General features: G+C 43.8%; 2 protein-coding genes and 1 pseudogene across 7 annotated transcripts in view; 1 reads left to right on the top strand and 2 right to left on the bottom strand.

Moving 5' to 3' along the window:
- LOC132890377 (proteinase-activated receptor 4-like) overlaps positions 1 to 5,412 on the bottom strand; it is a 48,751-nt gene extending 43,339 nt beyond the window's left edge. For 2 of the 5 annotated variants that reach the window (XM_060927188.1, XM_060927187.1), the window contains exons 1-2: positions 4,069 to 4,292; positions 3,953 to 3,988 (exon numbers count right to left, since the gene is read on the bottom strand). Coding sequence is in view for 2 of the 5 variants with exons in the window: in XM_060927191.1 (XP_060783174.1) it covers positions 4,946 to 5,063 (118 nt within the window). In the remaining 3 variants the exon portion in view is untranslated. Of the gene's footprint in view, positions 1 to 3,952; positions 4,293 to 4,945 lie in introns of those variants that run through there. The other 3 variants (XM_060927191.1, XM_060927190.1, XM_060927186.1) reach the window with 3 other exon arrangements.
- LOC132889973 (uncharacterized) lies at positions 65 to 2,309 on the top strand. Of its 2 annotated transcripts, none has more exons than XR_009655120.1 (2): positions 65 to 200; positions 1,486 to 2,309. XR_009655120.1 is itself a non-coding variant. In XM_060926772.1 (2 exons), exons 1-2 carry the CDS (start codon positions 1,073 to 1,075, stop codon positions 2,148 to 2,150), a joined length of 726 nt encoding a protein of 241 aa, XP_060782755.1. In that variant the 5' UTR covers position 1,072; the 3' UTR covers positions 2,151 to 2,309. The 2 variants fall into 2 exon arrangements, 1 of the variants encoding a protein (XP_060782755.1); XM_060926772.1 differs by lacking the exon at positions 65 to 200 and adding an exon at positions 1,072 to 1,133.
- A 1,917-nt stretch (positions 5,413 to 7,329) lies between the features above and the next one.
- LOC132890382 (proteinase-activated receptor 4-like) lies at positions 7,330 to 17,852 on the bottom strand (annotated as a pseudogene).
- Between the last annotated feature and the right edge of the window lie 8,621 nt (positions 17,853 to 26,473).

A 26,473-nucleotide genomic window follows, 5' to 3' on the forward strand; every position in this document is an offset into this window, starting at 1 on the left:
CTAAAGCTATGTTTTAGCTCAACAATAACTCTTTGCTTTTTGTTATATCGTTTTACAGTCTTCTAAGGCAATTCATCAAATTGGAACTGCTCCATGATGCCACCCCTCTGCATTTTGTCCAAATGGATGTTACTGATAAGTCTTCCCAGGTGCCAACAAAAGCTGTTGATATTGGCATTGGTGCCGAGAATGCCATCAAGGTGTATTTCTTATTCTATTATGCACGTTGTTCATAGCGGGCATTGCTGACATTCCTGACATGGGCAAGATATGCAACTGTGCCTACTTTTTGTGCAACGTTTTTAGGTTAATATATCAGCGTCATAGTCACTTTGATGATTAGATAGTTCATTCCGGGGCGAATGAAGGCTATTTCGCTGCTCTCAACCCCTTCCTAGCGGCTTTACCGCGCTATGCAATGTCCAATGAGTCGGGGCGCGCACATAGAGGAAAATGAAAGCAAAACGGAAAAGAAGCTGAAATCACGTTTATTACCTTTTTAGTCAACGTAACTCCACAAAATGATTATTGCTGGTTTGTATGCTTTGGTCTGAAGAGTAATCCATATGAATTGGTGGGAATGTACAATCTTGTTGCTATATTTTAAATAAATCTGCACCTGTAGGGGGAGCTCTGGAGATGCATAGTCTACCTTTAAATCTTAGAATGCTGCTGAAAATGGGCAGTTGCGTTAGAATGTCATGAAAATGGTCGTGGTGACATTTTTCAGGGTTTGCCAATAAGATCTACGGTTTAAAAAAAATCATGCAACAAGATTGTATTTTTATGTTGTGTGCTTAAGTGTTCTCACAGTTAGGGAGCTGGGAAGAAGAGGGAGAATTATTTCAGTTTACTACAGTTAGTCCCTATGTATTCATAGGAACTTGAGAAGCAGAGTAGGACCACTGGATTGCTCTCTGTCCTTCAGTTCAAAAAGGAATGTGTGGAAGGTCTTTCCAGAATTGTGAAGAAGATTCAAGACAAGAGTCCTCTAAAATACACAACCATGCGACAGATGAGTTGCCTGAATCCAGCTCGGATGTACTCTTGTCCAGAAGTGTGTCGGACCCAAATGAAAGGGCTAGTGAGGCAGTTTCTTCAAGACAAAAAATTGGATGGAGGAGTTGCTATTGGTAATGTTCTTGCATGAAGTACATGAGCCAGAGGCCCAAAAAGGGGCATGTCACTGCCACTCACTACACTATGATAGCAAGTTGGATCTTGTAACTTTGTGATTTTGGCAGTCTCTCAAGTAGCCATACAAACCAAAATATTATTAGTTATGTCCTTCATCTAAGAATACCATCCAATTCATTTTGAATGGAAAGGCTCTTTATGGGCTGTTAAAAATGTAGTAAGAATTTGCCTCCAGTTGAATAATTTGGGCAACAATAATACGTTGCAAAATAGTCGCATATTGTTGATGTGTATGTAAACAATTGTGTTCTAATTTTATGTTTGCCTTTTTCATTTCATCCCTTTTAGGCGATCTGATCACCCAACAGTTTTCTCAATTATTGTCACTGGAGGTGAGGAATGAGCCAGAATTCTTAGTCTTCAAGCCTCTGGAAAAGAGGCTGGATGTTTTCCTTCACCGCCATGTTAGTGGTCCTTACCCAGAGCATTGGACTTTCATCCAGAAGCTTTTGCTCCTCTCTCATGGACAGGCAACTGTGGAGAGGGGTTTTTCTGTAAACAAGGAAGTGGAGATTTGCAACATTCAAGAAGACACCCTTGTAGCACACAGGATTGTATGTGATTATGTGTCACTGCATGGAGGGGTGACCAAGGTGCCTCTCACACAGGAGCTGCTAGCCTCAGTATCATCAGCAAGGAGCAGATATCGGATCCATCTCGAGACAGAAAGGCAAAAAAAGGAATCAGAGGCACAGGGCTTGAAAAGGAAAGCTGCAGAGGAGCATCTGGAGCAACTTAAGAAGACCAGGTTGTCCATTCAGGAAGTTGCAGAAAATCTGGCCCGGGATGCAGACAAGTTGTGTGAGCAAGCGGAGTCCAAGCAAGGCAGCAAGATGGCAGAACTTGTTGCAAAGTCAAATGCATTCAGGCGGAGTCATAAAGAAAAGTTGGCTGAACTAAAGAAACTGGATGAACTGATTGCATCCAAAGGAGCAGATCTCCAAAGGATGTAGGCCATACTGTGATGTCTATGTAGGCTATGTTTTCCCCACCCTGTTTGTGCTCTGAGTGGATTGGCTTACTCTCGACACCTTGTTTGGGCCTGTTAAAGATGTTTGGTTGATGCGCTTACCTTCGATCTTTTTGTCTTTAGAATGCTTCTCTAGTGTGTGTATGTGTGTGTGTGAGAGAGAGAGAGAGAGAGAGAGAGAGAGCGTTTGAGTGGAATGATGTAGGCCATGCTGTGAGATGTAGGCTATGTTTTCCCCACCCTGTTTGTGCTCTGAGTGGATTGGCTTACTCTCGACACCTTTGGGCAAGTTAAAGATGTTCGGTTGATGCTCTTACCTTCCATCTTCTTTTTGTCTTTTGAATGCTTCTCTGGTGTGTGTGTGTGTGTGTGTGTGTGTGTATGAGGGGTGATTGTCTGGACTTACATGGGGGTGCTCTCCTCTGCATGGTGTCCAGGGGGTGTGAGTAGAATGAATTCTGATTGATTATTTTAATAAATGTAATTTTGTTATTTCAAACACTCATAAATAGTAATTATTTCAGGTTTAATCTGGTGCTCAATATGATTTATTCTTCCCTAATGAGTGCGACAAAGGTATTAAATTTCACTTGAAATGGCATTAAAAAAGTCTTAAAAAGTCTTAAATTTTGATTTAACAATCCTGGGGGTACCCTGTTCTCATCTCATCTCATTATCTGTAGCTGCTTTATCCTGTTCTACAGGGTCGCAGGCGAGCTGGATCCTATCCCAGCTGACTACGGGTGAAAGGCGGGGTTCACCCTGGACAAGTCGCCAGGTCATCACAGGGCTGACACATAGACACAGACAACCATTCACACTCACATTCACACCTACGCTCAATTTAGAGTCACCAGTTAACCTAACCTGCATGTCTTTGGACTGTGGGGGAAACCGGAGCACCCGGAGGAAACCCACGCGGACACGGGGAGAACATGCAAACTCCACACAGAAAGGCCCTCGCCGGCCACGGGGCTCGAACCCAGGACCTTCTTGCTGTGAGGCAACAGCGCTAACCACTACACCACCGTGCCGCCCCACTCTCTCGCTCTCTCTCTTTTATTGTTGTTATGGCGACTCTTTTCCCTTCTGCTGTGTTTAATGTTGAGGGTGTTGAGTTCAAACGACTCCTACAGCTGTTGATCTGAGTTTGAGGTGCGTGTGTGTGTGTGTGTATGGGTGCGCGTGTGTGTGTGTGTGTGTGTGTGTGTGTGTGTGTGTGTGTGTATGGGTATGGGTGCGTGTGTGTGTCTGTGTGTGTGTATGGGTGTGTGTGTGTGTATGGGTGTGTGTGTGTATGGGGGTGTGTGTGTGTGTATGGGGGTGTGTGTGTGTGTATGGGGGTGTGTGTGTGTATAGGTGTGTGTGTGTCTGTGTGTGTGTGTATGTGTGTGTATGTGTGTATGTGGGTGTGTGTGTGTGTGTGTATGGGTGTGTGTGTGTATGGGTGTGTGTGTGTATGGGTGTGTGTGTGTGCGCGTGTGTGTGCGTGTGGGTGGGTGGGTGGGTGCGTGTGTGCGCGTGTGCGTGTATGTGTGTGGGTGCGTGTGTGTGCGTGCATGTATGTATGTGCCTGTTGTCTCTCCTCCCAGCATGACATCAGCTCCTCCTCACACACACACACTTACACTTCATTTGGTAATACATCCCAGGATTTTATTTTTATTTAATTTTTTTATAGATAAACTAAAGTTCAGATAAACTCAGACTCTATTTCAATATTACTGAGTGTTTTATTACACATTAATGATAAATTTCAGAAGGAAGTGAAAGTAATAAACTTACATTCTGGAATAGTGGCGTCGTTGTCGATCCCAGTGTCTGTAGATGAGACGTGAGTGAGAGACAGGATGGAGACGAGGACAAAAAACACAACACAGCTATTAGACACAGCAACTGACATTTTGCTGGATAGATGAGTCTCTCTCTCTCTCTCTCTCTCTCTCTCTTTTTTATTGTTATTATTGTAGAAATAAAAACTTCAGAATTTTCCAAATCAGGAATAAGAAAAAGCTTCTCCTTCTTCTTCACTTCCTTTACGTGGCGACTCTTTTCACTTCTGCTGTGTTTAATGTTGAGGGTGTTGAGTTCAAACGACTCCTACAGCTGCTGATCTGAGTTTGAGGTGTGTCTCTGTGTGTGTGTGTGTGTGTGTGTGTGTGCATGCATGTACGTGCCTGTTGTCTCTCCTCCCAGCATGACATCAGCTCATCCTCACACACACACACTTACACTTCATTTGGTAATACATCCCAGGTTTTTATTTTTATTTTATTTTTTTATAGATAAACTAAAGTTCAGATAAACTCAGACTCATCTCATCTCATTATCTGTAGCCGCTTTATCCTGTTCTACAGGGTCGCAGGCAAGCTGGATCCTATCCCAGCTGACTACGGGTGAAAGGCGGGGTTCACCCTGGACAAGTCGCCAGGTCATCACAGGGCTGACACATAGACACAGACAACCATTCACACTCACATTCACACCTACGCTCAATTTAGAGTCACCAGTTAACCTAACCTGCATGTCTTTGGACTGTGGGGGAAACCGGAGCACCCGGAGGAAACCCACGCGGACACGGGGAGAACATGCAAACTCCGCACAGAAAGGCCCTCGCCGGCCACGGGGCTCGAACCCGGACCTTCTTGCTGTGAGGCGACAGCGCTAACCACTACACCACCGTGCCACCCCAAACTTGGACTCTATTTCAATATTACTGAGTGTTTTATTACACATTAATGATAAATTTCCAGAAGGAAGTGAAAGTAATAAACTTACATTCTGGAAAAGTGGAGTCGTTGAAGATCTCAGTGTCTGTAGATGAGACGTGAGTGAGAGACAGGATGGAGACGAGGACAAAAAACACAACACAGCTATTAGACACAGCAACTGACATTTTGCTGGATAGATGAGTCTCTCTCTCTCTCTCTCTCTCTCTCTCTCTCTCTCTCTTTTATTGTTATTATTGTAGAAATAAAAACTTCAGAATTTTCCAAATCAGGAATAAGAAAAAGCTTCTCCTTCTTCTTCACTTCCTTTACGTGGCGACTCTTTTCCCTTCTGCTGTGTTTAATGTTGAGGGTGTTGAGTTCAAACGACTCCTACAGCTGCTGATCTGAGTTTGGGGTGTGTGTGTGTGTGTGTGTGTGTGTGTGTGTGTGTGTGTGTGTGTGTGTGTGTGCGCCTGTTGTCTCTCCTCCCAGCATGACATCAGCTCCTCATCCTCATCTCACACACACAGAGCTGAGTTTCTGTAACATTTTGTGTAAAATTAAAGACAAATTTCATCTTGAAGTCAATTAACAGCAGAGAAAATGAAAATAAAGATGAAGACTGGGAGAAGGAAAGAAGATAGAAGAGGAGGAAGGACAAGAGGAAGATGAGCCTGATCAAAGTGAAAGTGAAGTGGGGAAGAAATAAAAGGTAAAATAGAAAGAGCATGAGGAGGATAGAGAGAAGGACAGGAAAAGAATGAAGGGGAAGATGAAAAGAACAGTGAGGAAGAGTCAGGATAAACAGACGAGGACCCAAGAGCGCAAGTTAAATGTTGAGTTTTATTGATGCCTCTGTTCTTGACAAGCCCAGGTCGAACACCTTTAACATCTCCTCGGCAAAGGCACAGGCCGGGGTCTGCCGGTTGAATTCTGTTGTCCCCCACAGCCGAGCCCAGCCGGTCAGGTGAGTGATGACGTACCCCACCTTGGCTCCCTCCATCAAGAAGGTCCTGGGCTGCAGAGAGAACTGGATACAGCAGCTGGTCAGGAATGGCCGGACCTGGTTTGGGTCACCATTGAAACATTCCGGATTACCGATCTTCGGTTCCGGGTCACGCCCAGGACATGCTGGAGGGACTATGTCTCTCGGCTGGCCTGGGAACGCCTCGGTACTCTTCCCGAGGTGTCTGGGGAAAGGGAAGTTTGGGCTTCCATGCTTAGACTGCTGCCTCCGCGACCCGGTCCCGGATAAGCAGAAGAAGACGAGACGAGACGGTTCCGGGTCACCGGGAGCCAGAGGAACATGAGCGGATGGAGTGATGAGGTTGGTGAGTACTTGCAGGACCTAGGTTAGCTGCTGCTGCTATTTGAACTGCTGTCATTGTTGGTGGTCAAGCTGGAGCAGAGATGCAATGTTGCCAGACATCCAGTTTATGTCTCCCTCTGTATGTTCCAGTTGCTGCAGGGCAGTCATTTCGGGCTCAATCACCATGCTGGTCAGGGAGGGCGCTGGGTCTATGATGGTCAGATCGTTCTGTCAGGATAAACAGACAAGGACCCAAGAGCACAAGTTAAATGTTGAGTTTTATTGATAGCAGGGGAAAGGGAGTTGGGAAGATGTGCATGTAGGAAGTTCAGTGGCCAGAGAGGCAGGGATGGCTGGTGGTGATGTCTGTTCTCCCATCCAAGTACTAACCAGGCTCGACCCTACTTAGCAGCTGAGATCAGACAGGATCAGGTGTTGTCAGAGTAGTGTGGCTGTAAGCTGACAGCACTTGGGTTTCAGGCAGTCTCCCAGCAAGCAGTCCCTCAGCAGACAGACAGGACAGCACAACAGGCAGGAGTTAGGGACCAGGCTGGAACACAGAGTCACAGATCAGGTAGCAAGATTAGGGACAGAAATGCAGGGTCAGGTTCCCAGGACTGAAGAGTTGACGGAGTCGATGCCTTGACGACGATCTGACACTGAAGCTTGGGAGGACTGCAGTTTAAATACCCACAGAGGAGGAGCAGGTGATAGGCAACAGCCAATGACAGCTACTGAAAGTTAATAAGAGGAGGAGTATGCGGGTGTGGCAGGTAATACTGAGTGGAGAGGAGTGGAATAGTTACCTGAAGAGAGGAAAACCACAGGTAGGACCATGACATGAAGGGATGAAGAAGTGTTCGGTTTGGGGAAAAAAAAGCAGAGCAGTGCTCCCTGGATATTTCTGACAAAATGTGAAAGTTATTTAGACATTCAATTCTCTCTCTCTCTCTCACACACACACACACACACACACACACATAGAGTGTTGAGAATAATACTTTATTAATGTGTGTGATGTCTGTAGTTCAGTTGTTCCCCAGGGAGAACCCTTACAGTTCTACATCAGTGTTTCTCTGATAGATCCACGCTGAGGATTTCATCAACCTGTAATACACAAAGAACCCCTGGAGGAACCCTGGAGGAACACTGTTGTTCTAAGAATGTGTCATGAGTGCAGAGTGGAGGCGAGAACAAGTGCAGAATTCCTTTAATGAAATAAAACACGAGAACAAATCATGACAAATCTTTTTGTCAGGTTGTGAGAATGTTACCAATAAATTTGCACAAACTTTTCATGTGACTTTGATCAGACAGATTCGGTGAAGATAAAACTGGTGAATAAGGAAAAGTCGTCTGCATAAACTTGTGTTTGTCAAATGAAGCCATTCTACAGGTCTTTTATTTTTTTTCCAATATTGTGTCCATATACAGGAATATACTACAAGTACAGTTACACATTTATATATTTATATATTGTTTTGTTCTCTGTGCTTACAGTAACTCTGTGGTTCTGCCTCTCATTACTGGGTTGATAAATTCTCCAGAAACATTGAGGAACCACAGAATACCCATAAAAATCCAAGGAACCATGTGTGTTCCTCTCGCCTCTCGAACACACGCTGAAATCCTGTCGCATGTTAAACATGGGAGGGAGTTTAAAAGAAAGGGAGGAATGAGCAGGAAAGGAGGAAGAGAAATATGCTCTGAAGTGAAAAAGTCTTTCACTCAGATTTAAAGGTAGAGAAAGAAGAGCAGTCACTTTCCACCCCTTTGGCATCCACGATGCAGCTCTTCTTCAAACGCGTCCCTGATGATCAGCATCCAGAATACATCACGGTCATTAAAAATCCTAAAGACGATCCTTTAGTCAAACACGATAACTTTACCTTTTACAGTCGAACACTCTGTACGCATCATAACCTTCTCTTCGTCCTTCATGAACACATCATCAGTCTCTTCATTAATCACAGACGACTGTTACATTCTTCATTAAACAGATTTAAACATTTATACAAACACATCTTCCTGTTCATACAGAATCATCACATGTGCACAAACTGTTTATCCAGAACAACACACCACACACACCGAGTTATCCGACACTCATCTTCTGATTCCATTTCACTCCAGTTTTACGCCTTGACGGTTAAAATCAGTGTCTTTATCCTTTTGTTTTGAGATTACTGTAAACTAACTTTAGACTTAGCATGCTAGTTATTTATAAATGCACTTTGTTATTAGATATGTAGCTACATAGCATGCTAGCAAAGGTGCAAACAAGATACAATGCCTGGCAGCTCACTAACAAAAGCTCTACGGACTCATATTAAAGTCGAGTGTTCAATTTTTGTCTACATTCTTGTCATCGTGACTCCTCCCCTTGACCACTTTACAAGTTTATGGTATCTTTCTCTGAAAGTCCTTTACTTTTTTCTGACAACAGCGTGACCTTTGACCTTGTCATCCCTGAGGAACTTCCAGAAGAAGATTCGTAGCTGTTTTTTGTGCAGCACAGCAACTTTCCCACTTTTCCTCTAAAGTCCTCGGAGACATAGTAGAAGATAAAGGGGTCGATGCAGCTGTTAAAGGTGCTGATAGCGAGACTGATCATGTAGGGCACGTAGAGTTGGTCGGAGCTGTCAGAGCTACCATCATGACCTTTCGTGCTCTTAGGTGAGTAGAACCATTTGGAGTAATGCATGAGCAGGAGAACGTTACTGGGGAGCAAGCAGACGATGAAAACCACCAACATGAGTGCCGTGACTCGGGTTGCGTGGGTGTAGCGAGCACCAGCGGCCACTAGGGTGCGCAGTACAGCGCTGTAGCAGAAGACAACAACAAATAGCGGGATGAGAAAGCAGAGGAAGAAGAGTGTGGCAAAATATGGCACCATGTACTACTTCTGTTCCTCTTCAGGAAGAGCGTCATGGCAAGTTGTGATCGAAAGGTCTTTGATGAAGTAAGATTGACGTGAAGCGAGCATAGGGACAGCTGCAATCAGCACCATGGTCCACACCATCACGCTCATCAACATGGACGTCTTGACGCTCCGTAGCATTCTGGCACCAAACGGATGCACCACAGCCACGTAACGGTCCACAGCGATGAGCGCCAGGCAAACCACCGAGCCGTACATGTTCCCGTAAAACAGAGCGATTAGCAAGCGGCACGAGCCTTCGCCAAACATCCAGTTGTTTCCCTGGAAGTGGTAGATGATGCGAAAGGGAAGCATGAGGAGAAGAAGAAGGTCGCAGCAGGTGAGGTTCACTAACAGAATGGTGGATGGAAACTTTTTTGTGCGGAAGAGAAGAACCCACAGCGCCAGAAGGTTAGAGGGGAAACCAAACACGAAAGAGATGAGGTAGAGATGAGGAACCAGGAGAACCGTGGTGGCTGCTTGAATTTGCTTCTTGTCCTTTTCTGCAATAGTTGTGTTTGTGATGCTGAACCCGTGAAAACCTGAAACAACATGAGCAAAGAGAGATGATTACAACATATTTATGTGTATTTTGGAGAAAATAAAACCCTGGCATTCTTCTGGAACATGACCGATAAGGACAGGGACACGCTGAGACATCCGGTGGCTGAAACAAGATCAATCTGACACCTTTACAGCAGAATATTTACTTTAAATTTAAATTCAAAACTGAAATGAGGTGATAATTGGACACATGAAACGTACTGTATCTGTCTGATGCGCAGCAGATGAACGAATCTCAGTCAAAAACGATTCAGAGACTCAAAGCACTTGAAAGCAGATTTCACAAATATACAATTAACTATTGAACAGGAAACTGTTTTCTGATTTGTTGGTGCCTGAGACATTCAGTCTTTCATTCAGTCAAGCAAACAGATGACTCAAAGTGTTTCGTTTCATTTAAACAGAGTGAATCATAAGCAGAGGTGGGCAGTAACGCGCTACATTTACTCCGTTACATTTCCTTGAGTAACTTTTTGGATGAATTGTACTTGTAAGAGTAGTTTTAATGCAGCATATGTTTTACTTGAGTATATTTGTGAAGACGAAGCGGTACTTTTACTCCGTTACATTGGGCTATATTCTGCTCATTACTCGCTACTTTATTTTTATTGATCCGTGCGATGCGTGGTCTGTTTGTTTATGTTTTGTCGAGACTTCCAGCAGAGGCTCTGTCACATGACCGCATCTCACCAATCAAATGGAGCAGCCAGAGCCATAGTGGGCGGAGCTATGGTTTAACTCCGATTCGCCAATCAAACAGAGCCAAGCCGCCGCGTGCGCCCGCACACAAAATTCCCGCGCCAAGAGCAGTCCAGGTGGAGAAGAGCACAGAAGCAGAAGAAAAATGGCAGAGACAGCGGCCAGCGTTTCTCATCAAGCCGAAGAGGCACACCCCTGGCCACACATACAAACCATGTTCACTCTCCAAACAACAACAAATAATAGTTATGTTATGCGGTGTCACATGTGTCCAGGGGCGCCGCTAGAAACCTTGGGCCCTATGAAAGATTACAATTTAGAGCCCCCCGGTAAAATTTTCAAGCTCAAGCAACTGAATTTGAAGTCTGTTTTTGGCTGCACTTCTACTTTACTATGCATGTGATCAGCTACCTAGTAAGTTTAGGTGATACAATTATTTGGGATATGAACATTTTAAATGCAGAACTGTCAGAATTAGACTGAATAGACTGTTGCCTTAAAATGAAAATTCCATGATATATATGGAAGATATATATATATTTTTTTTTTTATGAGCAACTATTATTAGGCCACTCAGTAGCCTATGGAGTTCATTCAATCCAAATGTTTGTGTTGAGAGAAATTGCATGCATCACTGTATCAGTATGGATTTATAACATTCTGTATGCACATTATGGAGACTCCAGAGCCCTCCAGCAAACATCATCAATAATCAGGATTACAAAATGTATTCCTTTGTTTCCTCCATTGATTGACTTATTGTATGTGATCAGATGTACGCCTTGATGAATAACTACACTAGTTTTTTGATACAGTTACAGAGTGCACTGCAAGAAATCCACTAAGTGTTTTTGGTTTCTTTTAGGCATCACACATTTATTAGAAAACACAGCAAATGTTCAAATATTCAAGTTAAATACTCAGCAACAGTATCAGTAAATCCACACATGAACAATAGCAATGATATCTCTGACCACAGCTAATGTGCAAAATATTAAAGTTAAATACTTAATATCAACAAATCCACACATGAACAATGGCAAAACATCTAGACTTAATTATACAATAAAGATACCTATGAAAAAAGGTGATTTTTTTCACACACAGTGTGATATATTCATAATATATTCATAAATTCATAATTTATCACACCTGCTCCTGCTTAGCAACTTCTAGAATGTTCACCTCTGTTGCGCACACAGAGAAACTGACAGCTGCGCTAATAGCGGCGCTGCGCACACACTGAGCTACACATTTCACTGTCCCCGCCCACAATCACACTGTACCATTAGTAAAAAGGGTGGAGGGGTGAAATGACAATATCATAAATAATTCAAGAAAAATGTTATAGCAAATCATAACCATGTATAATTTGCATATTTTAACAGATGAAATGAAATATTTTATTTCAAAAACTTACACAAGGCAATACTATTAAAATAATATTAATATCCCTCACAGGCCCCCCTGTCAGTGCCAGGCCCTTAGAATCGTCCTAACTTTCCCCCCCTAGCGGCGCCCCTGCATGTGTCTCCCCAAACCAGTTAGACTGGTACCAAAATTCAAAAAAGTGCTTATTTAAGGAGTTAAAGGCATTTTTGAGACAAAGTCGGCAAACAGTCTTATTTTGTCAATTTGGGTGTGCCAAATTCAAATTTGCAATATGCTGAGCTCTATCTGACCTCTGTTGACCTCTAGAGGTCATTGAACTTTGGGCCTGTAAACGTCTCAGCTGAACCCAGTTTCTCAGCTTTCTAAGGAATGAAATGTACTAAAATGATTAATGAAGTTAGCAAATGGCCTTGTTTGTTAAATGTTTGGGTGCTGAATTCATTTTTCATTTGTAAAACGACATATGACCTCTGATAACCTCAAGGTCATTAAACTTGGCCTATAGGCCTATGCATTTAACGGCATTTTTAAACTGACTTTACTCCCCCAAAAAGAATATGAACAGACAAAAAACAAATAGAAAGGAACAAATACAACATTAAATGCCAGTCCATGTACATGTGACTTACTTTTCACAATGAGAATGCCTCGGCGATCACCTTACATAACACTGCATTACATTTAGCGGTTATTGTTTATACAAAGCTACTGAAAAAAGGACAGATTCAGCAGCATACAAAATGTGGGGGCATACAGGGTATACAGGTTCATCAGGGTTAGTATATATGAGAGTTTTCTTCTTTGTTGTTTGTTTTTTGTAAAGGCTTTACCCCGTTTAAAACAAAACAAAAAACAAACACGGCTCTGGTCAAAAACTGGGAATGGAAGACTGGTGAAAACTTACTAAATAACAAAACCAGGGTTTCCCATACATAGAACACTGTGCAGCGCAGCGCCACACAATGGATTCCTATCGCCACACAATCAGACTCACGATTTTGAAAAAAAAAAATTCCGTTGCGTATCGTTCCGTTCATTCATAGTGCTCTTTCTTCTAGTTCACGCACACACACACACACACACAGAGAGAGAGAGAGAGAGAGAGAGAGAGAGGCGGAGAGGCGTGTTCACAGGCCTGCCGGTGCGCATATACCCGGACTGCAGGCCTGTTAGGCTAATTAAAAATAACGCAGCCTTCCCGATTCGCCTCCGACCCCTTATTTTAAAAGGTAGCCTACGTCGTGCTCGTGATGAGCTTTATCATAGCCTTCTTGGCTTACAGGAAACGGACATCCCTGAGTCAGGCTATAAACCAATTCTGATGCAGACAGCAGCAGCTTGACGCGAGGAACCGGCCTTATTGCATTATCCCGTTTATCCCGCTTCAGCAGTGACTTCCCTTCCGATAGGGCACTGGAGGGTTTTTTTTTTCAGGAAGCCACGCAGAATTAAATGTTCTGATAGGGCATGCAGGCTTTGCACCAATTAGGGTAATGCTTTTTCATTATTGTTAGTTGCCTTGGTGTTACCTTAAGTGGTTTCTTACATCTAATTATGAAATTTTATTTTATTATTATTTTGTTGTTACATTATACTATTTATTTCATTTTAGTATTGGTTGAGGTAAGTGTTGAGTTCAATATTTAAAGTAAAAACCTCCAGCTTGTTTTTTGCAATTTATTCCTTGAATGTCAACTAAAGAATGATTGAAAGATTGCCACCAAGAAGGCAAAAAACTAAAGTAAAAACCAGAGATCCACCGATTGACCGGCTGCCGATCAGAATCGGACGATTTTCACATGATCGGCCATGACCGGCGACTGGCTGGTCAAAATTAAAATATACCGATTTTCTGCCGATCAAAACTTGTGTATCACAGAGATGAAAGTGGAAATACTTGTAATTCGCAACTAAAAAGACTGCAGCTCCACTGGCAGTTTGAACATGCTTTCTAGTGCGATTGTGTTGCGCAGAACAGTGTCAGTCCTGCACGCCTAACTGGCTCCGGCGCGCGCTGTTAACAACAATAAAATTCACTATATTTGGATATATTATATATCCAAATATAGTGAATTTTTTTTGTGCCAGATATTGGATGTGAAAAGAAGAAAATGTTTGTGGTTGTGTGAATTTCCCATTACAGGAATTAATCCGTTAGCCTATTACCAAACATCTAGTTAGATTCGTACAAAGAGAGAGAAAAAAATGTCTTTTTGTTTGTTTTACAGCCTTGGTTGCACTTGATTCCATTGGAAATTACTCTACAAATACACATTTGACAAAGATGATAGAATGGCTATGGTATAAGTATGACTGGAAATTATTTTTGTATTTTGATACTGAATGAAGAAATGGGTTGTTCTATAAGGCAGAAGTTTTCAGATCTAAATAGGCTTATGAAAGTGTGTTCCATAGCAGTAGGCAAATAATAAATGAGGGGGACGTTGTTTTTGTGCCAGATATTGGATGGGAAAAGAAAAAATGTTTGTGTGAATTTCCTATTTCAGGAATTAATATGTTAATACCAAACATGAAGAAAGATTTTACAAAGAACAATGTCTTTTTGTTTGTTTTCAACCTTTGAGGTGTTGAAAATGTATTACTGAAAATCTGGCAGAATGTTCTATTAAAGAAAAGATAAAAAGAAAATAGTCTTTGTGTGTGCTGTGAAGTGGTTTGAAAAAATGAAATTAGAATTGGCCAAAATCGGTATCGGCAGGTCACACTCCATGGAAAATCGGAAATCGGAATCGGCCCAAAAAATTGCAATCGGTGCATCGCTAGTAAAAACTAAACTTTAACTTCAATTTTGGTGAGTAATTTTCATAAATTTAAAAGACAGGTTTTCCACCAACATCAAGCCCAGCAAACTAATGGCCTGCGCTGTAATGTAAAGTTGGGTCGAGGAATGAAACCAGGCAGGGTTCTGGGAAAAATTGTTTTAGCTGTCTTCTCTTAAAGAACTTAAAAGAATTTAGATTGAACTGAATAATCTCAAACGCTTCTTGTAGCTTTAAAATAGTCCCAGCAGGTGACTCTGAAGAAAAATACTGTGTGTTTGAACACCGCCCGCTGTAAACACTTTGCATACACCCCAGTGACCGACTCCACCGACCGCCACGACACCACCGCGCACGATTCCCTCAGCGGCACAGTGGAGCACCACAAATTGCTACCTGGTCTGTGGGAAACACTGAAAACGCGTAACATATCGTTTGTGAAATCTCCATTTTTCAAGCTACTGTATTTGTTGTGGATTAGAGGGATTTGTGAAGACTTTAGGTGTTTTTTTTTCTCTGAGATTTGTTTTATTATTTGTCTACAAGTGCTTGTTCACAAAAGGAAGGGCATTAGCTTCTTAGCTTGACTGCTTGCTAGCAATCCCCACCACCACCCGGCCAAGCTGGGCACCGGCAGCTAGTTAGCAACCTTTCTGCTTGTTACTTCCACTTGCTAACTCCTCTGCGAGATGGAGCCAGTAAACAACTTTTTGGGAGATGAAAGGATTAACATCGTTGATCGCATCTTACAGGATTATTTCCAGTCTTTTTCGTACGAGGAGATATTACGTGTGATGTTCAGCTGCTGTTAAAGCTGAACAGTCACTTTATGGAGTGAACATGCACGCACACACACACGCACACACACACACAGTGTTATGGTTTATGTGCAGACTGCCTTGAGCTTCTTGTTGTTATTGTTAATACACAGAACTGCACACACACAGTTTATGTGAAATATATATGAAATCTCTGCCTGTTATGACGTCCTGATCAATAAACAAAAGTTACTCAGCAGTTACTCAGTACTTGAGCAGTTTTTTCACTTAGTACTTTTTACTCTTACTCAAGTAAGTAATTGGACGACTACTTTTTACTTTTACTTGAGTAATATTATTCTAAAGTAACTTGAGTACAATTTGTGGCTACTCTACCCACCTCTGCTCCCTAATAATTTGTAAAACCATTCACCATGCTGCTGTGTGAACTCAACTACATTGCCAAGACAAAGAGAAGATTTAAAAGGACATTTATGCTGTTTTATTGTATTTTCTTAAAACGTAACGCTGAATACTTATACACGTTTTGTATGATTTTCAGTTTTACTCATTGTTCATTAAAACTGGAGCTTGGAGGCTACTTCCTGACTTCGCGTTTTCTTGAATGGAGTTAGGCTGGCTGTTGAATTGGGTTAGATACACTCAAGGAGGACAGGACAATGGTCACTAACCAAAGCAATATATCCCATCATGCATTGCGGTCGCACTGAAAGAAATCAAATTAAAAGTCTCAAATTTGATTTAATAAAAAGCAACGGTGAAGAAGAAAGTATTCAGCCTTGATTTCAAAGAACTGAAAGATGCAGCAGACACAAAGTACTGTGTATTGATTAACGTGGGAAATACGCTCAGTTTAATCTGGATTTATCACAAAAGTACATGCATGTATTTTTTATTTTGAAAACCCACCAGCCGACTGATCTGACACATTTTAATTGTGCGACAGTAATGATGTAAATACCAGCGCGACAGATTAGTGTCCGAAAGCGTTTTTACATTTTACCAATGAGCTCACTATACAGTCCTCTATGCAGTAATTCCCTCTGTAGTGAGTAGGGAGTAGCGAATGAGTGAGTGATTTTGGACACAGGCATGGTAACAGCATGACAAACACTTTCATTCTTTTGGTTGCAGTTGGTTTCTCCTTCACGGTGGGAAAGCCCCCCGTTTACAGGATAAAATCTGCCAGACATAGTTTGGGCTATTTGGAGGGAAAACTTGTTGCGATGTGACACGTGGATTTTATGTGCTTCGGATGATTCAGGACAGCGATTCAATTTCAGGACAGCGATTCAATTTCAGGACAGCAATTCAATTTCAGGACAGCGATTCAATTTCAGGACAGCAATTCAGTTCAATCTTGAGAACTGGGACACTGATGATGAACGGTGCCTTTTTTATTAACTTTGACTCGATCCAGCAAAGATCAGCTCGGGTAAGTGTAAATATTTCTTCTATTTCTTATGAGCAGATCAGTTGATAATGTGTTCTCTTAGACTGGTGTTTGCAGCACGGGGTCAGTGACCAGTCCACTGCAGCCCAGACAATCAGACAAACCAACGACTGTGCATCACGACCGGTGCTGGAACAGCCCATGAAGGAGGAGACATGTCTCTGACCATGCCTGACTGATGGAGCAGTGACTTAAAACTCACGTGTACTTGACAAGAGCTTATGACGAACGTTACATGACAGAATCACTGGTATTATACGTGATCTTTTGAAATAGCTAGTAATTAAAATTCACTACAGGTACAGTTTAATCACTGAAGGATTTCACAGAACTGGAGGCTCGAATCTTCCACTGCTTCAACAACATGAACGCTGTAGCTCCAGTGGTGAAGATCTGCCCTTTAGCACATGCATGAGCTCACAGATACCATAAATGGAAATTTGATTAATTAATTAAATAAATAAATAGAAAATAAAGACTGGTACTGTCTGAGGTCGTTATCTGCACAGACAATGGGCTCGGACAGCATCTGTTTTTTGTTAATCTACAGAGAATATGAATATTTTGTTTGTTTTTAAATTACAGGTCGACTAATAAAAATATAAAGCAGTACAAATCCATTTATCAGTATTATAAATCATAATTTCAAAATTATTATCAAATGAATATTATGAAATGTTTCTCTCTCTTATCTTCATGCTCATTTAACTGTTCTTTAGTTCCTTTCTCTTTTATTCATATGATTTAGATTTTATTTTTATTATTAAATACACACACTTCATTTGGTAATACATCCCAGGTTTTTATTTTTATTTTATTTTTTTATAGATAAACTAAAGTTCAGATAAACTCAGACTCTATTTCAATATTACTGAGTGTTTTATTACACATTAATGATAAATTTCCAGAAGGAAGTGAAAGTAATAAACTTACATTTTGGAATAGTGGAGTCGTTGTCGATCCCAGTGTCTGTAGATGAGACGTGAGTGAGAGACAGGATGGAGACGAGGACAAAAAACACAACACAGCTATTAGACACAGCAACTGACATTTTGCTGGATAGATGAGTCTCTCTCTCTTTCTCATCTCATTATCTGTAGCCGCTTTATCCTTCTACAGGGTCGCAGGCGAGCTGGATCCTATCCCAGCTGACTACAGGCGAAAGGCGGGGTTCACCCTGGACAAGTCGCCAGGTCATCACAGGGCTGACACATAGACACAGACAACCATTCACACTCACATTCACACCTACGCTCAATTTAGAGTCACCAGTTAACCTAACCTGCATGTCTTTGGACTGTGGGGGAAACCGGAGCACCCGGAGGAAACCCACGCGGACACGGGGAGAACATGCAAACTCCACACAGAAAGGCCCTCGCCGGCCACAGGGCTCGAACCCGGACCTTCTTGCTGTGAGGCGACAGCGCTAACCACTACACCACCATGCTGCCCCTCTCTCGTTCTCTCTCTTTTTTATTGTTATTATTGTAGAAATAAAAACGTCAGAATTTTCCAAATCAGGAATAAGAAAAAGCTTCTCCTTCTTCTTCACTTCCTTTACGTGGCGACTCTTTTCTGCTGTGTTTAATGTTGAGGGTGTTGAGTTCAAACGACTCCTACAGCTGCTGATCTGAGTTTGAGGTGTGTGTGTGTGTGTGTGTGTGTGTGTGTGTGTGTGTGTGGGTGGGTGGGTGGGTGCGTGCATAGACATATAATAATAATAATAATAATAATAATAATAATAATTTCGGGGCGGCACGGTGGTGTAGTGGTTAGCGCTGTCGCCTCACAGCAAGAAGGTCCTGGGTTCGAGCCCCGTGGCCGGCGAGGGCCTTTCTGTGTGGAGTTTGCATGTTCTCCCCGTGTCCGCGTGGGTTTCCTCCAGGTGCTCCGGTTTCCCCCACAGTCCAAAGACATGCAGGTTAGGTTAACTGGTGACTCTAAATTGAGCGTAGGTGTGAATGTGAGTGTGAATGGTTGTCTGTGTCTATGTGTCAGCCCTGTGATGACCTGGCGACTTGTCCAGGGTGAACCCCGCCTTTCGCCCGTAGTCAGCTGGGATAGGATCCAGCTTGCCTGCGACCCTGTAGAAGGATAAAGCGGCTACAGATAATGAGATGAGATGAGATGAGATAATTTCAATTTATATAGCACATTTCACAAACCCAAGGACACTTTACAAAAGAATTACCACCAAAAAAAAACTAGGAAGAATAGTGTGAGGTAAAGAGAAAAGTTTTCAAGTTGGCTTTGAAGGAAGAGAGAGTGGAACAGTCATGAAGTGATTGTGGTAATGAGTTCCAAAGTTTAGGAGCAGCAACACTGAATGATCTGCCACCCATAGATGTCAGTTTAAAACATGGAACAGTCAGAAGTCCACAGACAGAAGATCTGAGGGAGCGGGAGGGACAGTACAGATGAATTAGCTCACAGAGGTAGGAAGGAGCAAAACCATGAAGAGCTTTACAGACCCCTTCGCAGTAAACGTCTGTGGCAGCGGGGGCGTGGTCAAGTGCCGGTCTGTGACAGGAGGGCGGAGTCAGGGAAGGTAAGTGGCAGAATCACGTCACCTGAGAGCAATTAACCTGTGTTTGTGTGTCTTCCCAGTGACTGCGCCCTATATCAGGAGGGAGAGCGAGAGCAGAAGGAGCTCATCCCTGGACGAGACGCTGATATATGTGTGTGTCTCTGTGCGTCCGAGATTGTTAGACTGAAAAGTGTGGCAATAAAAGCCTTGTTTCACCTGATCTCTGTCCTGCCGTCCTCTGTGCTCCACCCACCCACAGGGAAAATACCAGAACGTCATTCATACGAAAGCGGAAATTGCGCGCGCAGCCTGGACCCAAAAAAGACTCAGAAATGCCTAGTTGTTGTGTTGTCGGGTGTCAGAATCGTAGCAGTGATGGGGTTAAAATGTTCAGAATTCCAGCAGGATCTCACCCATTCCAAAAAAATCACCGAAGTCTATGGCTACAAGCCATCAAACGTGTAGACTGGGATGAAAGCACCATCAAAAATGTGCGGGTTTGCAGCGCCCACTTCATCACAGGTAAGATCAGGCTATTTATTAAATCTTTCTTTTTTATTCTTTCTAGTCTTCGTTTATTGATGTAGCAAAATACTTTGGTAACGTTTGTCTGATTAGCTGGGTCATAGTTACACAATGTAATGAATATTGTTAGCATGTTAGCTTAGCTTTGCATGCAGTTTTGTTTGTAGGAGAGGTCTTGCTTGACTCAAGCAGTCCAGATTTTGTGCCATCATTATTTGTATATGCCGAAAATCACAATTTTAAAGCAAGGATGGAAAGGTAAAATTGTGTGCCCTCACTCTAAATGCCAACTTACGCTGACTGCTCTAACCGAGCTCCCGCCCCGTTCAGTTTCATTTCTGCTCTCTGCCTCTCGCTTTTTACGCAGCTCTGATTTCTCTTAGCTGCACTCTTTACACTATCATTCCTTTCATGCCATTACCTCCTGCAAATTGCTGTTTAGTGTTGGTATTTGCTGTTGTAGCTAAAGCCACATTGCCATCACATCACTGGCATAATTTGATTAAAACAAAATGAATATAAATGTCCCATTGTTAATCAAGTTGTACATGCCCGCACATAACCATCATATGCGTCTAAAGACTTGTAGGCATGAAGTTTTTCGTGGGTGTACACTGAAGCCTTGTCAATAAGGTACGAGTATATATCTGGCCATTGTATACCAGGGAACTTACTAACATCGTCCGTCCACTCTTTAATTAAATACGGATCCGGTAGGCGATGTCCACTTGTTAGAGTTAACTTATTTATGTAGCATTCTCGATCTTGTAACGACAATTGTTTGGCATAATCTGACAGCTCATAATGCCGGTCTATGGGCAGCGCCATTGTTTCTGAGTCCAGGCTGCGCGCGCATCCTGGCAACGGTCGGTTTGTTTACAAACATGCGAAGGGGTCTATAGGCTAAAAGCAGGATTTTGTATTTGATCCGAGAGATAACTGGCAACCAGTGCAGTTGCTGTAAAACAGGAGTGATGTGAGCAGTGCGCTTGGTGAGTGTGAGGACTCGAGCTGCTGAGTTTTGGATGGACTGCAGGCGATTGAGCAATGTGGCAGGGAGACCATAAAAGAGAGAATTGCAATAGTCAAGACGAGAAAAAATAAATGCATTGATATTGGCATCAGTTTCCAAGAGAAAAGGGCGGAGACGTGCAATATTGCAGAGGTGAAAGAAAGTATTCTTAGTAGTTAGTTTAAGATGGGGTTCAAACGTAAGGGTGGAGTCAAAGATAACTCCAAGGTTTTTTATAACTTGGGAAGGATGAATAGACACACCATCAACATCAATAGTAAAACTGGAGAAATTCTGAACCTGTCTTTTGGTACCTACTAATAGAACCTCTGTTTTGCCAGCATTAAGTTTAAGGCAGTTCTTATGCAGCCGTTGCTTAAAGGGATAGTTCGGGATTTTTGACATGAATCTGTATGGCATCCCCATCAATAGTGTCGTGCAAACACACTGACTTACCCCTGACAGCATCCTGTGAGTCCAGTTCTTGTCCAGTTTTGGTCCAGACGAAAGTAGTCCGGCAAGTTTGTTGGGGTCACGAAAGTAAAACGTTTTTTGTCTCAAAACAGTATGTGTTCAAAAGAGTGATATATTTGCATCACAAAACCATTGCCAAATAAAAAGTCAGACCTCGAAATCGCTTGGCACTATTTTCTCTCCCTTCTTATCACTGCGCGCTGCCGCCAGGTGACAGCCACGGCTATTTCATTCATTATTTACTAGTGATGGGAATTTCGGCTCTTTTTCGGGAGCCGGCTCTTTTGGCTCTTCTTACTATAAGGAGCCGGTTCTTTCGGAAGATTTTTTATAATTATTTCTCATGACTTGTACATTCACATCGAGTACACATATCAATGCAAATTAACACGAAGGGATTTACTAGACCAATTTATATCTGGAACTATTTACAGCCACAGCACAGGCAAAGCACCGCTGCAGGCGCAAAGACACCGTGCAGCGCCTGAAAACGGGTGCGCAGCGCCTGAAAATGGGTGCGCAGCGCCTGAAAACCCGTTTTCAGGCGCTGCGTGGTGTCTTTGCGCCTGCAGCGGTGCTTTGCCTGTGCTGTGGCTGTAAATAGTTCCAGATATAAATTGGTCTAGTAAATCCCTTCGTGTTAATTTGCATTGATATGTGTACTCGATGTGAATGTACAAGTCATGAGAAATAATTATAAAAAATCTTCCGAAAGAACCGGCTCCTTATAGTAAGAAGAGCCGAAATTCCCATCACTAGTAAATAATGAATGAACCAGCCATGGCTGTCACCTGGCGGCAGCGCACAGTGATAAGAAGGGAGAGAAAATAGTGCCAAGCGATTTCGAGGTCTGACTTTTTATTTGGCAACAGTTTCATGATGCAAATATATCACTCTTTTGAACACATACTGTTTTGAGACAACAAACGTTTTACTTTCGTGACCCCAACAAACTTGCCGGACTACTTTCGTCTGGACCAAAACTGGACAAGAACTGGACTCACAGGATGCTGTCAGGGGTAAGTCAGTGTGTTTGCATGACACTATTGATGGGGATGCCATACAGATTCATGTCAAAAATCCCGAACTATCCCTTTAAGGTCAGTGATGCAAGTCCTTAGCAGCTGAACAGAAGCTATGGAAGGGGTGATAGTGATGTAGATTTGAATATCATCAGCATAACAATGAAAGATAAGGCCATGGTTACGAATAATCTGGCCTATAGGAGAAATATATAATATAAAAAGAAGGGCACCAAGGACAGAACCCTGAGGCACACCTTGAGCAACAGTAGCAGTGGATGATTTATGAACACCAATAGAAATAAACTGTTGCCTGTTTGCTAGGTATGACTGAAACCAGGATAAAGCTAAGCCAGTAATACCAAAAGAAGACAGTCTGGAAATGAGTCTCTCATGATGTACAGTGTCAAAGGCAGCTGTGAGGTCCAAGAGAACAAGGACATTGAGATGACCAGCATCAGTTGAGAGCAGGAGGTCATTAACAACTCTTAAGAGAGCAGATTCAGTGCTGTGCAGATTGCGAAAGCCTGACTGAAAGGGTTCATAGAGATCATTATGAGCAAGGAAAGTATGAAGTTGAGAGGCTACAACTTGCTCCATTACTTTAGCTAGGAAAGGGAGATTTGAAATGGGTCTGTAATTGGACAGTGAAAGAGAATCTAGACCAGGTTTCTTTAGTATTGGTGTAACTGAAGCAATTTTGAGGGAGATGGGAACAGTGCCTAAAGCAAAGCACTGATTAATCAAATGAGCAATATAAGAGGAGATAGCAGATACACAAGATTTAAGAAGTGCAGTGGGTGCCGGGTCCAGCAGACATGAGGAGGACTTAGACATAATTTCCGATACTTTAGCTGAATCAACAGGAGAGAAAGCAGAGAGACAGCAGTCAGCTTTATGAGAAAGAGCTACTAGTGGGACAGAAGAATGAATTTCAGAATGAAAGTGTTGGTAAATACTGACAATTTTATCCTTGAAAAAATCCAAAAAAGCCTGACACTGAGCAGGGGAACTAGGAATGGTTGAGGAAGGAGGCTGAAGAAGTTTATTTATTGAATTAAAGAGAGTTTTGGGTCTATAGTTGCCACTCTTAATGATGTTAGCATAATAGGAGGATCGGGCAGCGTTAAGAGCATCCTTATACTTTGCGATGTGTTCAGAGAAGAGTGAAAGATGAATAGTAAGGCCAGTTTTCTTATAAAGGTGCTTGTAGCGGTTCACTAGGCGTGGGTGGAGCACAGAGGACGGCAGGACAGAGATCAGGTTCATATATGGGTTTTTATTGTCAAACTTTTCAGTCTAAATAAACAACGTGTTATTAGGAGACTAGAGACACAGACTAGCGTCTCGTCTGGCGATGAGCTCCCCTGCTCTCCGCTCTCCTTCCCTAAATAGGGCGCGGTCACTGGGAAGACACACACAAACACAGGTTAATTGCCGTCAGGTGTAGTGATTCTGCCACTTACCTTCCCTGACTCCACCCTCCTGTCACAGACCGGCGCTTGACCACGCCCCCGCTGCCACATACCCCCACCACCCGACTCAGGCCGGGCGGCTGTCCGGCCTGCAGCCGACTCCCCCCTCCTTGACAGGAGAGGAAGTCCGCCAGGACCATCTGCGCCCCCGGCCTGTGGACCACCTTAAAATTGAAGGGTTGGAATGCCAGATACCAACAGGTGATCCGCACGTTAGCATCCTTCATGCGGTGGAGCCACTGGAGGGGCACGTGGTCCGAACAGAGGGTGAAAGGGCGCCCCAGCAGGTAGTAGCGGAGGGCGAGGACTGCCCACTTGATCGCCAGACACTCTTTCTCGATCGTGCTGTAGCGCCCCTCACGCACTGACAGCTTCCTGCTAATGTACAGGACGGGGCGGTCTTCCCCCTCCACCTCCTGGGACAAAACCGCCCCCAGCCCTCTGTCCGATGCATCGGTCTGCAACACAAAGGGGAGAGAAAAGTCAGGGGAGTGTAAAAGTGGCCCCCCACACAGTGCAGCCTTCACTTCAGAAAAAGCCCGCTGGCATTGCTCCGTCCACTGGACCAGATCTGGTGCCCCCTTTTTAGTGAGATCAGTCAGCGGGCTGGTGACGTCCGAATAATTAGGTATAAACCTACGGTAATAGCCAGCCAGCCCCAAGAACTGTCTCACCCCCTTTTTGGTATTGGGCCTCGGGCAGGCCGCAATCGCTGCCGTCTAATTAATTTGGGGACGCACCTGCCCGTTGCCCAAGTGGAAGCCCAGATACCATACTTCCACCCACCCAATCGCACACTTCTTTGGGTTGGCTCTGAGCCCCGCTCGTCTCAGCAACCTAAGGATGGCCCTCAGATGTTCAAGGTGCCTCTGCCAGTCATTACTATAGATGATGATGTCATCTAGATCGGCGGCCGCATAAGTGGCATGAGGGCGGAGGACCCGGTCCATCAGCCGCTGAAACGTAGCGGGTGCCCCAAACAGCCCAAACGGAAGGGTGACGAATTGATGTAAACCAAACGGTGTGGAAAAGGCCATTTTTTTTCTCGGGATAGTGGAGTCAAGGGGATCTGCCAATATCCCTTCGTCAAATCCAGCATCGAATAAAAGCGGGCAATGCCGAGTCGATTGAGCAACTCATCAATACGAGGCATCGGGTATGCATCGAATTTAGACACCGCGTTGACTTTTCTATAGTCCACACAGAACCAGACCAACCCGTTGGCCTTGGGTACCAAGACCACCGGGCTGCTCCAGTCACTGTGGGACTCCTCAACGATGCCCATTTCGAGCATGGTCTCAAGTTCTTCCCGAACCACCTTTTTTTTGTGATCGGGTAGCCTGTAAGGGCGGCTACACACTACTACCCCCGGGGGCGTCTCTATGTGGTGCTCTATGAGGTTAGTGCGACTGGGCAGGGGTGAGAACACATCTGAAAACTTGGTCTGCAACTGGGCGACCTCCGTGAGTTGGGTCGGGGAGAGGTGGTCTCCACAGGGGACCGGAGAGGTGCGTGATGCCAATGCCCCCTTTTGAACCTCCGGCCCCAGCTCCGCCTTCTCCGGAACCACCGACACCAATGCCATGGGGACCTCCTCATTCCAGAGTTTAAGTAGGTTGAGGTAGTAAATTTGTAGTGCCCCACCCCTGTCCGTTCGCCTCACCTCATAGTTGACGTCCCCGACTCGCCATGTAACCTCAAAGGGCCTTTGCCACGTGGCGATCAATTTGGAGCTTGATGTGGGCAACAGTACGAGTACTTTATCTCCCGGTGTGAACTCCCTAAGGCGCGTACCCTTGTTGTACAGGCGGGCTTGCCGTTCTTGGGCCTGCTGCAAATTCTCCTGGGTTAGGTGGGTGAGCATGTGGAGTTTTGCGCGCAGGTCCATAATGTACTGAATTTCCTTTTTACTTTGTGAAGGTCCCTCCTCCCAATTTTCTCGCAGCACGTCTAGGATGCCGCGCGGCTTACGCCCATATAATTATTAGAACGGGGAGAACCCCATGGAGGCTTGGGGGACCTCTCGCACTGAGAACAACAAGGGCTCGAGCCACTGATCCCAATTACGTGCGTCCTCACTTACGAATTTTTTAATGATATTTTTGAGGGTGCGATTGAACCGTTCCACTAAACCGTCCATTTGTGGGTGATACACGCTGGTGCGGATCAGCTTAATCCCCAATAACCCATACAGTTCGCGCAGTGTCTGTGACATAAATGTGGTGCCTTGATCAGTCAGAATCTCTTTCGGGATTCCAACTCGGGAGATAACGCGGAAGAGTGCCTCCGCAATACTGCGTGCTGAGTTATTGCACAGAGGCACTGCTTCTGGGTATCGCGTTGCATAGTCGACCAGAACTCATATAAAGCGGTACCCTCATGCTGACCGATCTAATGGCCCGACGAGATCCATCCCAATTCTCTCAAACGGGGTCTTGATTAATGGGAGGGGGCGCAAAGGTGCTTTTGGAATGGCTGCCGGATTTACTAACTGGCATTCGTGGCATGCCATGCACCACCTACGAACATCGCCGCGAATCCCCGGCCAATAGAATCGGGCCATTATTCAGGCTAGTGTCTTATCCTGCCCTAAGTGTCCAGCCATGGGATTAAAATGAGCCGCCTGGAATACCAATTCCCGGCGGCTCTTTGGAATTAAAAGTT

The sequence above is a fragment of the Neoarius graeffei genome, chromosome 8, assembly GCF_027579695.1.
Source record: "Neoarius graeffei isolate fNeoGra1 chromosome 8, fNeoGra1.pri, whole genome shotgun sequence".
Classification (NCBI taxonomy): Eukaryota; Metazoa; Chordata; class Actinopteri; order Siluriformes; family Ariidae; genus Neoarius; species Neoarius graeffei.

Bases quoted from the DNA above. Each gene is read 5' to 3' on its own strand.
- LOC132889973 (XM_060926772.1), top strand. From the start codon at position 1,073: ATGAAAGGGCTAGTGAGGCAGTTTCTTCAAGACAAAAAATTGGATGGA. The intron at 1,134-1,485 runs GTAATGTTCTTG...CATCCCTTTTAG, and splicing joins GGATGGAGGAGTTGCTATTG to GCGATCTGATCACCCAACAG.